Below are 12,192 nucleotides of genomic sequence, written 5' to 3' on the forward strand. Positions count from 1 at the left end.
GAATCCTTTACCAATAGGATCCCTTTTGGCTTTTCACCCAGGACTTTCCAAATAAGATCTCTCACTATTACAGCAAAGAATTCCATAGAGAAGGCACATCTGTACAACACCTCCCTGCTTGAAAAGGTCTTCTCCATCTCAACTATGGATCTCACGAACCCTTTACCAGACAGCAGTATATGTCCTTCCTATAGTCACAACTTGCATGTAACCTTGAGAAAACTACAACCTGTTCACATAAATCTAGAGACATGCTTTCCACACGAAACCAAAGACCTGTATCCGATAAACCAAAGACCTGTATCCATAAACCATAGGCCTGTATCCTCGATACCAAAGTCCTGTTTCTTCACGAAAGACCAATTTCCTGTTTCCATGATAGATAAATCCTCATATCACGGTTGCCAAAACCAACAGAGAGAAAGATAGAGGACGTGTCAAGCAATCCCTGAATACACATAAGTTCAAGGCGAAGAGCAACACACATCTCTCCCAAGAACATCATCCTGTGCATCTTAACTTGATCCTCTTCATCCCAATCTCGTAAACAAAGCCTGCTTGCGAAGAGAGAGAGAGAGACCCCTTGGCTGTTAGCCCCTCGGTGCCTCCTTCAGCTCACCTTTTCCAAGAGAGAGATAGATAGAGACCCACGTTGACTGCGTCCACACATGCAGCCACTTGGCGTAGAGAGTCTCCCATCTGAAACTCGTCCGGCTGCCCAACTATTTGCACAGAAATTCTTGCTTGACGCCTGCTTGGCTACCCATCACTGATTGCCTATCTGGTTGCTTGCTTGGCTGCCCTATACTGCCCGTTTGTAGTCCACAACCGGCGGTAGCAGCACACCTGGCAGCAGCAGCGGCACATCTGGCGGTAGCAGCTGGCGGTCAGCAACACATGCAGTAGCATCAGCGCAGCAGCAACAGCATCAGCGTGGCAGCGGCAGCACCCCTAAACCCAGCGGTGGCAGCTCTGTACCCGGCGACGGCGGTGGCTCTGTACCTGGTGGTGGCACTAGTACCCGCGGTGACACCTGGCGGCGGGAGTACTGTACCTGGCGGCAGCGGTGGCGGTACATGGCGGCAGCGACGGCGGTACATGTTCTGTACCCCGGCGGCGGCGCCAGTAACCAACGGCGACAGTACCTGGAGGCAGCTGCTGTACTCGGTGGCGGCAACACCTGTACCCAGCGGCGGCACCTGTGTACCCAAGTAGCAGTGCCACCCGTAAAGGGTCATATGGCGATCTCCCATACGGCCTCACCACCACCCTGCCCCATCGAATCTCCGCCACTTGCTCGTTGTCCAGAGGGAAAAACACAGGGTCGTAACATACCCCCCTCTTGAAAAATAGCAAGCGTCCTCGATTGCACTTAATAACACAGTAAGCATCCAATGAAGAAGGATTCCCCATATGACCAAACCAATGCCCCTCTAGTGCATCTGGGTGATGAAACAATCATCCTGAACAATAAGGCCAAACTGTCACGTCAAAATGACAAACAACTCTTGCTTGTTCCTTCAGAACTTGTAGCAAAAGTCTAAAACCAAGTGGAAACACGTAACCTGTGTTAGCCAAAAACAAAACCATGCATTATTCTACATATGACAAACATATGCATGACACATACATGCATTCGCAAACAATATGCTCCTCAAGATGCTCTACCCACTCCACAATAATAGTCTCAGGGTTTCTCGCAAGCCTTACACCCATTTATATCCCACAGGACCCACGATTGATGGTACAACATGAGCATATGAAAGCACTCAATGCATCTAAACTATATATCCACAAAGTACTTCCCACATATGTCCCTCTTGATGCTTTACACACTCTACTTATGGCCATCCCGCAGGATCCACACTCAGTGATACACCATGAACATGGTAAAGTACCTGATGTATCATATCAACATACATGCATCTCATCCTGACACATCTTGAGTATTGCCCAATGTATTCTCAAGGGTACCAGGATCCAATGGCACTAGAATACCATAATATCTTGGAAAGTGTATGCATACATGCACAAATAGAGTTCAATCCATATATCAATGAACCAAACCAACTCTAGGACTGCTCGCAAGACTTATGCCCTCCATAGATTCTCGAAGTGTTAGCTCAGGTTGTTGCAAACTTTGAGCTCAATGAAACCATGCCATTCCATAGAAGACCAACTCCACAAATAGCATCATCTCAATATCCAATTGACTGATCCTGTGGTCAAGAACAGCCAGGACCATATGACAAAGATCAATCTTCCTGAGTCATACCTTAGTTCCAAAGGCAAAAACCATTTCTGTTACCCATAGATGTAGACAGAGTTATCCATAGTTGCAGTTATAGTTCATGGTGCGGCCGACTGTGAACCATACCCAACTTTATGATCTCATGTGACTAGTACACAATATCATAGAAGTCCCATAAGCATATGTACTGTCAGCCTCAGTACCTCGGGTGAATACAAAGATATCACCAAGCGACTTCTAGATGAAAAACTGAGCCTGTCTATAACAAGGGAACGGAGGTGCTACCCCCCTCTTCAGCATCAGGCAATGCTCTAGACCTATGCTCTGCTGAACCTGAATGAGCCGTCGCAAGAGTCGGCTCCAACTCAAAAGCATCAAGATAAAGCTGCAATACCTTAGGTGAATCTGCTAAGTCACCCTCCTCCATCCACTTCGCATCCATCAGTGAACAATTCTTGAAATTCACAAAATAGCGACGGGAAACTTTACCTCGTACCTTTCTTTCCTTATGTGCCAGTATCTGCTCGGGAATAAGAACCTCATCAAGTTCCTCTGCGTCCAACTGAGCCTCATCTGATACATCCACAGGCACCCAAAACCTGCTTGCACTCCACCCAAGTGGTAAGCACAAGTCCCAATGAAGCATAGTAGATCACCACTGCTAAACATAGAAAGAAGCTGCCTTACGAACCCATGAAGCCTCCGTGAAGATACCACTGGTGACAAAGTGTCGAAAGCCATAGCCTTCAACCCATTTCTTGTACCATTACAGTTCAACTGCTTCTTGTTCCTGGCCAACTACTTCTCGTCCTTGGTGTCTTTTCTCCTAAGCTTGATCCTCAGCTTTTGCTCTTCACCTCATATAGGCAAAGACTCACAATCCTGCACTATCTCCTGTACTTCCTTTTCACTTTCCTCATGTAGAACCTTTTGATGTGACAACCACGGGCTCGCCTCCTTGTGAAAGTCGACAATATCCCGGCAATGGAACCATGAAGCTGGCCTTCAGAAACTTGATGGGCGGTGAAACAAACACTCGCACACAAAACACTTCATCACCCATGAGAACCTGAAAAAGGAAAACAAGGAGGGGGACCCAGAGTGCTCCTGCAAATAGTACAAGTACACCGATTGGCCCCAAAATGCAGTGGCGCCCCTTGCGGTATTTCTTTACTTGATCAGAAATGAGTACAAAGTACAACTTGTTGAATCCTTTACCAACAGGATCCCTTTTAGCTTTTCACCCAGGACTTTCCAAATAAGATCTCTTGCTATTACAGCAAAGCATTCCATAGAGAAGGCACATCTGTACGACACCTCCCTGCTTGAAAAGGTCTTCTCCATCTCAACTATGGATCTCACGAACCCTTTCCTAGACAGCAGTAGGGCTGTACCAAACCATATGTCCTTCCTATAGTCACAGCTTGCATGTAACCTCGAGAAAACTACAACATGTTCACATAAATCCAGAGACATGCTTTCCACACGAAACCAAAGACCTGTATCCGATAAACCAAAGACTTGTATCCATAAACCATAGGCCTGTATCCTCGATACCAAAGTCCTATTTCTTCACGAAAGACCAATTTCCTGTTTCCATGACAGATAAATCCTCATATCATGGTTGCCAAAACCAATAGAGAGAAAGATAGAGGACGTGTCAAGCAATCCCTGAATACACATAAGTTCAAGGCAAAGAGCAACACACGTCTCCCAAGAACATCATCCTGTGCATCTTAACTTGATCCTCTTCATCCCAATCTCGTAAACAAAGCCTGCTTGCGAAGAGAGAGAGAGAGACCCCTTGGCTGTTAGCCCCTCGGCGCCTCCTTCAGCTCACCTTCTTCCAAGAGATAGATAGATAGAGACCCACACTAATTGCTTCCACACATGCAGCCACTTGGCATAGAGAGTCTCCCATTTGTAGTGTACGCGTGGCTAATAATGTGACACAAGGTGACGTCAACAATGCTCTGGAACAACAGCATGCGGCGATGAAAAATTCCACGCATCAATGATGATGGGGAAAAGAGGTTCATGCTTGTTTTATACCTGAGGGGATCCTGCTTTTTACCCAAAATATAGCCATGCTTCTGTTTTACTTTTTGCTCTTTTTGCAGCTTTAGACTTTTCCCAAGCGCTTTTGTGCTTTGCTTTTCTAGCTTTAGGGCCTTGCTTTTTGGCCCTGGGGTTGCTTTTTGAGAAAGCAACTTTTGCTGTTCGGTCCTGTTCAATCCTCTTATGGACACCCTTCACACTCTAGTTATTTTGGTATAGGATCTGTGTTCCAGTCTATGACAGGATATCCTCCTATGGGTATGTATGGAGGCCATGGGACACTCTCATAACTAGGTATGGGAGGGGCTTATGGAAGCATGAATGGAGGATTTGGAGGTGCTTATGGGATGCAGCCTGTAGGGCATGGGAGGTGGAGTGTCCAACAACTTTCTTGGACGTATGATTATCTTACGCCTCTTGGAAGGCTAAAGATTATAAGAAAAGAGGAGCTGCTTTAAAATTTGAGACTTCCAATGGAGCCAAGCCTCAAGGATAGGCTGGGTGCCCCTACTGTCATTCAGCAGTTTGATGCAGCATTTTCAAGAGGAAACTTCATGGATGTTTTAAAACTGCGGAAAGCAGTATCCTTTTTGACGGGGAATGTTCTGCAATGGTGGTCAACACTGCTACATCAGGGAATAGCTCTTGGTACTCGGGTGGAGTTTAAGAAGATTTCTCATCTTTATGGTTGACACTGACATTTGAGGTGGATGTCATGACGGCATGGCATAAACTGGATTCTAGGGATTGTGCAAATTTAAAAGAGTATAATAGGAAGTTTTGGGATGCCCTTCTCCCCGTTACTTCATTTCATGCAGTGCCATTGGTGGAACAAGTGGAGAAGTATTGTTGTGGATGACCCAAGGAACTCAGGGACTATTGCATCAAGACCAGACGTTTCTCCAAATTCCACAAAACGCAGGCGTCTTCATGGAGAGCCTCACGGCCGAAATCATCAAGAAAATACTCCATTGGGAAGCTTTAAGCAAAGCTTATTTTGGCTTGGGGCCATGCTTACCCTTCCCAAGCTTCAATGCCACCAACGTAGGCCATCGGAGAGAAACGTGCAGTTGTGGGAAAACGGGACTGTCACCGACGCCATTTTCGCGTTTTTCTTCAAGGGATATGTAGTCTCCACGTAGCTAGAGAGCCAAGGAATCAAAAATCTAAAGTTTTGTAAGCAAAAGAAATGTGTAAAGTGTGCTATGGCCATGGAACGCTCAAGCAAAAGGTGGAAGGAGAAGGGAAAACGTGGAGATGCAGAGATTTGCTTCAATTTTGGTCCACATTCTCCAAAAATTTTGATCCCCGTCCCAAATTTGGTCCCAAAACTGATACATTTCTTACCCACATGCTCTAAAACCTTAGAAGATTGATGAAATGAAGGAAAAATTTGCAACTACACCATCTCTACCATCAACATCAAGAAGATTCAAGAAAATGAAAAAAATATGGCTTCAAGGCTTGTAGAAATCAAGAAAATTGCCAAAATCACATGTAGATATTCATTTTCTTTATCAAGAAAATCAAGAAATTCAGGAAAACTCAAAAGATGTTCAAGAAAATTCAAAAGAATGGATCAAAATCAAAGCTCTGATACCAATTGAAATGGATCTAGACCAAAGATCAGAAATCAACACATAAAGTCCAAATCTAGCATCCATTTGATGAGCATCAAACATATATGAGAAATCCATGTGATTATGATGAAAAGAGAAGAAATCCACATGCACATGTAGCAAAGAAGTAAATGTCCAAGATATAAATGACCAAAAGATCCCTACAATGAATCCAAGGTCACAGTGAGGGCCGGATGGAGATTATTCCGGACGGCAAGGGGGGCAAGCATGCTTCCCGTGTTCTTTATGTCCCTGCTCTGGGTTTTCATCTTCTGTCAGTGCATGAAGTATGCAAGACTAGCTTTCGGGTGGAATTTGAGGAGCATTCAGTTGCTCTACGGGACCGTGAGACTGGCCAGGTTGTTTGGGAAGGCGGTGTGGAGAATGGTATCTACAAGCTCTCTGCACACTCCTTGACAGGTTCTCAGGTCGGAGATTTGTGGCACTTTCATTTTGGCTACTTTATAGTAGCCTTGCCCATGGCGCATTATTTACATGTTTTGGACCTTAGTTTTACTTCATTACAATTTCTTAAGAGTCCTTGATTTAACCACTTGGGACATCTAATCAAGAAAAATTGCCATAAGGCCTCACCAAAATAAGGATGGTTCCCCTAGATGTGTGAGAAGAGACCATTTTTTCATCATTACACTATGTTTTTAGATGGCTTGTATAAGTTCTTTAAGTATTTATACTTTATGAAATTGGATTTTTCGAAACCTTGCGGTTTCTTAGCCCAAGGACACACAGCAATGTGGATGACTCAAAACATTTCTTGTGACTATGCCTAGTTTACAAGCTTGAGTTGGTTCTAGCCCGGTGAGAGATTTTGTGGGCCAACCCGTGGTGTGCTCAGGCAACAAGATCTCGTGCCTCAACATCGACTTCGACATTGGTTTCTACATTGGCATATTTGTTTGCTTTTGTATTCTTTGGTTTATTGATCCTGTTTTGCGAGCTCATGGATTGTTCCTGAATAAAATCCTAAAAGGGGGCGGGGCCTGTTCCCCGCTCAGTGTGTGTCATGTGCAAAGTATTCTAAACCCTCTCCCTCCCTCTCTCTATCTTCTCTCTCTATTTTTTCTCTCTTGGATACGTGGCAGAATCTTTGAAAGCACACCCCGTTGGGTTTACATAGTTGCTTACTTCTCAGGTCTTCTAAGAACAACAAAATCAGCCTTGTTTGTCCTGGTTTTTTCTGTGGGGCACCTACTGTTGAAATTCTTGAGACGGTTGATGTAGTCTCTCATGGTCTGATGTTCAAGCTACTTGAACTGGTATAGCCATAAAGATAAGACCCAAGCAGATAAGGAGATGTTTGGTTCAGAGTTCAAATTGGCATACCTTGGGCTTATACATTTTTCTTTGGGGATTGAGATCTTGTAGGACCTGGATTAGAAAAGAGATTGAGATCTAGGAGTGGAATTTTGTTTGGGGATAGAGATCTGGCACAAGCAAGATTAGAGATATACAAATAGAAATACTAAAGGCATTTGGTATGGTCGAATAGGGTGGGGGATTATGGCCTTTAATCTGTCAAGGGTCTTTGTCATTATGGACATTGCTTCGCCGAGTGCCCCTGAAAACTATATGCATTACTTGAATGTAGAGCTGTTCAGTTGAGGAAGACGGATCTGTTGTGAGAGCTTCATTGGGTTGTTGCTTATTAGTATGATGGACCAGACCCTTGCTGCGCATGCTATGGTTGACCTTGCAGTCCTGGAGGCCTCAACCACCTAGCCAAGATAATGTCCAATTGTTAGGAGAAGCTTTTAATATTCACCCAGCAAATCAGGGGAGAAAATGGTCATGAATCAACCCTCCCAGAGACTGGGTCAATGTTAGCCAAAAAACCATAACACTGTCTAGCAAAGTAAGCTGTTAAGCTATGCAAGGGGAGGAGGCTTCTAGCAACTGAAGAAAGTAGGAGCTTAAGGTCCACCTCCCAAAGATTGCGTTTGAGGGTATCCTCTGTCTGGGTTGTTGGAGCAGGGAGCCAGAGGCAGTGAAATGCCAATGACTAGATACTACGGTGACCCCCAATTCTTAAGAACCAAGGAAGGAATAGAGGAGCGCGCACAGAAAATACACACACAGAGCAAGGTGAGAGCGGCAGAAGGATGAGGGTGGACACAGCAAGAGAAGCAAAGTAGAGGAGAAGAGCATTCAGGGCAGGCAGGGGAGCTGAGGTAGAGGGAGTAGCAAAGGGGATTGCAGAGGACAGGGTCCCATGCTGAAAGGGGGGGCAGAAAAAGATTGGCTGGAGTGTGCAGAGTAGAGAGTGGAGGCTCACAAAGGACAGGGCACATACAGTGCGAAGGATGGTGCAAGTGGAGAGGGCAGCTGTGCTGCACACATGGGAGAGGCTGACATGGGGACAGAGGCAGTGGTTGGAGGTAGGTAGTTGGGACTTCAGCATGCTGTCCAGGCCTGAGGCTGGTTAGTGCACATCAAACTTTTCATTTCAACATGTCTACAATATCTGCTCTCTATAAATTGACAAATGTGTTTGCATGTGATGTGGTATCCTAGAACTGGTAACATGATGTAAAGAGACGCAAAATTCTGAGATCTGTCTGGTAAAGTGTGAGCATGTAGGTCTAATCCTAAATGAGTAAATTTTTCTACCTGATAAAGTGTGAGCATAGTTCTAATTCTTCATGGGTAAATTTAAGCTTTTTATGTGATTACAGACACCACTCCCTTCCCCCAAAAAAGCAAGCAGGTATTAATTGACTGTTTCCACAAACTTGAGGCAGGGATTGGGTTGCCACATTCTGGGCAAACAGATTCATAATAGTCTCCCGGATGCATTTAGTTAAGGATAGTTTGAGAAGTGTAGGATACTTGTAGTGATGTAATCTCATCAGGGCATCCTCAGCATGTCATTTGCAGGCAATATTAAATAAGGCCTAGCAGGTGAAGTACAAGCATCTCTTTTGGCAAGAATTATGTCTTCATAAAGTGCATCTTCCTGTATGGTGGATGGACAAGCACCCCTTCTGTAAACTGATGTCCATAAGATTGATGTTATCTTCTTGTGTTGGCTGCAGAATTTGTCACAGTTGGCCTCCATCAATTACGATTTACTGATGCAAAGCACAAAAGATGAACCTAGGAAATAGCACAATTCTGAGGCTTAGTGAAGCCTGCTGTAAAACTTGTACAGTTACAGAATCTGCAGCATTGGGTCAGGTTTCTTGGTGTTGACAGGACCATGTTCCTGCTACTCAGTACCTAGAGCAAGCTCGACCATGTTCTCTCTACACTCTCCATACAATTGTACAATGGCATAGAGTCAATCACGTATAAGGTCCCAAAAGTTTTCAAGAAGTTAAGACAAACTAGTATAAAAAATGTTTCGTGGGTTGTGTGAAGAGCAACCTCAATCATGTATATCTTTTTGAAGAGTTCAACTATGGCTTCCTTGAAGAGCCCACTTGGATCTGTCTCTTGCTCTCCTCTTGTTGCCTTAATAAAAGGCAAGACCTAGTATAGTTTTCTTTTTCCCTTACGTGTTTCAAAATATTTGGTAGATCTATTTACTCTCTAAGGACTAATATCTATAGAGAATGTTTACGTTTAATAAGAAAAAGCAACAATAAACTAAAACTGAAAACTGAAAGCTAAGATCTCATACTCTCAGATTATACAAGATGAACAATCTAGATCCTACTATGCCAGGTATAGGGTACAATAAGTCATGGGATGTGGTGAATAAAAACAGTCAATCAACCCTGTATGTCAGGCAAGAGCCCATTGAGGATGTCCATCATGGGTGATACAAGAAGGCTAGAGATGTCGATAGTCTCTGCTACGAGGATGAGACTAAATAAATATATGTATTTTCTTTAATCTAATTCAATTAAATGATTAAAATAGACTTTGTGCTATTTATTTTATAATTGGAATACAGATAAAAGTTGGAATTTTGTGTGTGTTTTGGGGAGGAGGGGGGATGTAATTTTATTAATAATTCTTAATATACTAATATCAAATTTAGGCTATTTATTACATTGTATATTTAAAGATAAGAAAGAAAAGTAAAAGAAAAGAGAAAAAAAGAAAGAAATGTCGAGAAAAGAAACATATGGACAAAATGGAGAGGCCCAAGGGCTAAATGTACATGCTCATAACCCTCATAAGAGGCAAAAAAACAAAGTGGGGAGGGGAGCTGGATCCTCTCCGAGGGAAACTACCGCATAAAGAGGGGACGGGGGGGAAGCAGGGGGGGGAGGGGGGGGGGCACACCAGTGGCCTCTAATGCCAATTGCTCTCCCTCAGTTCCCCGCCTCTGATCAGCCCACAGCCCCTCCTCGCCGGCACCAGAAGTTTGGCCCTGCTTGTTGTTTGATTCACCAGTTCTATGATCTGTGGACATGACGATTGCAGCATCCTGTGTGGCTGCTCTGCAGAGTCCCCTTGTGTGTGCGTGCACACCCCCGCCCCCCCAAAAAAAAAAACAAAAACAAAAAAACAAAAGGGGGCCCCAGTGGATTATAGCCTGTTCAGATGCCTTCCAACAGATGCAAGTGAGTTCTCGGAGATGATGCCCCCCCTCCAAGTTTGCGTGATTTTCCATCGCTTCCAAGCGGCTACCCCGGACAGTGGCACAGTGATCTTTTCATTCATGCCCAGTGTTGCCTCGGGCAGCGACTGGGACTGTGAGAGGGCATCCTTCATCGTCCAGAACAAGGGGATCGCCAGAAGAAGAGGGGAAGGGGGGGAAGAACTGAAGCCCACCACAACATGGTGGAATGGGCAGATGTCCTGCAGGGTGGCGACCAAGGGGCAGAGGACGGGTGAGCCACAGAGGCGGAGAGGGAGCTCAATAATAATGGTGGCAGGAGATGGGCGAGGGAGGGGCAGCCAGTAAAGCGGTAGGTCCAGCTGGGGGCTGGCGCCCAGGAGTCAAAGGGTGGAGAGGAGAGATGGACATGGGAGAAGGAGGCAGGGGTGGCCTGGGCTGGGGGTGAGGCACGGGGGAATTAAGCGCAAATGGGAAGAGGAGAGGGAGCGCAGAAGGGATGATGAACATGGCAGCAGACAAGGAAAGATGGAGGCGGACATGATACAACATGAGGGTGAGGGCAGTGAGGTCTAAGCAGAACAAGGGGATGGCCAGAAGAAGAGGGCGGGGGTCCTGCAGGGTGAAATCAAGGAGAAGAGGTCGGGTGAGCAACAGAGGTGGAGAGGGAGCTAAGGGAGGTGGCAGAAGGGCGAGAGAAAGGCGGCCAGTCAGCAGCTGGGGGGTGGCGCCCAGGAGGGAAAGGGTGGAGACGAGAGATGGAGACGGGAGAAGGCAGCAGTGGCCTGGGCTGGGGGGGATAAGCACACAGATGGGTAATAAGCGCACTGATGCCTAATAAAGACAGGCGAACATGATACAACACGAGGGTGAGGGCGGTGTGGTTTGAGCAGAACAAGGGGATGGCCAGAAGAAGAGGGGAGGGGGGAAGAACTGTAAGCCCATTACAAAATGGCACAGATGGGAGGAGGACAGGGAGCGCAGAAGGGATGAAGAAGATGGCAGCGGACAAGGAAAGATGGAGGCGGTGGTGACCAGGGCTCTGCGCAGGGTGGTTTGGGGAGCGGGGTGATGGAGGGAAGGTGCTGATCATGACCGGGAGCTCCAGCTCAACAATACTCGGTACTTACGTAGGTTACTTCACAAAACTTGATAAACGCTTAGAATAGTACTGAGTAACAGACTACAGTGCTACCTAGCTTGAGGTGGCCCCAAGCTCTGAACAAACTGTCAGCGAAGCGGTCCTGGAGAATCTGAGGCCGCAGGTTTGGGCCTCCATGAAGATCCACCGCACATTGGGGGGTCCACGGTCCACCAAGAGATGGCATGCAGGCCGAAATCCGGAGGGCTCCAGGGCTATTGGCAATGCCTAGTGATTGATTGTATGTGCCTGCAATCTCCGGTCCGCTCAAACCTCACCACCCCCACATCTCGTGTTGTATCATGTTCACCTTTGCTTATTAGACATCAGGTGGTGCCCCTTGGCTTCTCCCTTCGTGGAGGAATCCAGGAATCCATGGCAGCCGCTCTCCTCCCCCATCCGAGGAGGCAGCCATCAGCTGCGACCTATCCAAAGCAGATCTTCAGTTCCTTGCCTCTTCATAAGCCTCTCTCGAGGCCACCACCTAGATATGCAAGTTTGTTGGCAGCAGGCCAGCCCAGGGACTGATCCGAGACCTGTTGCATGCTGCCCCCACGACGAGCAAGGGCACATAATTGACAACATTTTCCTCAGC

General features: G+C 46.1%; 1 protein-coding gene across 11 annotated transcripts in view; it reads left to right on the forward strand.

Moving 5' to 3' along the window:
* Positions 1 to 9,443, forward strand: part of LOC147640564 (putative serine/threonine protein kinase IRE) — a 151,582-nt gene extending 142,139 nt beyond the window's left edge. For all 11 annotated transcript variants that reach the window (XR_015268014.1, XR_015268005.1, XR_015268015.1 and 8 more), the window contains one exon: positions 8,982 to 9,443. Coding sequence is in view for 8 of the 11 variants with exons in the window: in XM_086812960.1 (XP_086669086.1) it covers positions 8,982 to 9,053 (72 nt within the window). In the remaining 3 variants the exon portion in view is untranslated. The remainder of the gene's footprint in view (positions 1 to 8,981) is intronic.
* Positions 9,444 to 12,192: the final 2,749 nt, after the last annotated feature.

The sequence above is a fragment of the Cibotium barometz genome, chromosome 2, assembly GCF_041138505.1.
Source record: "Cibotium barometz isolate CiBa-2024 chromosome 2, ASM4113850v1, whole genome shotgun sequence".
Lineage (NCBI taxonomy): Eukaryota > Viridiplantae > Streptophyta > Polypodiopsida > Cyatheales > Cibotiaceae > Cibotium > Cibotium barometz.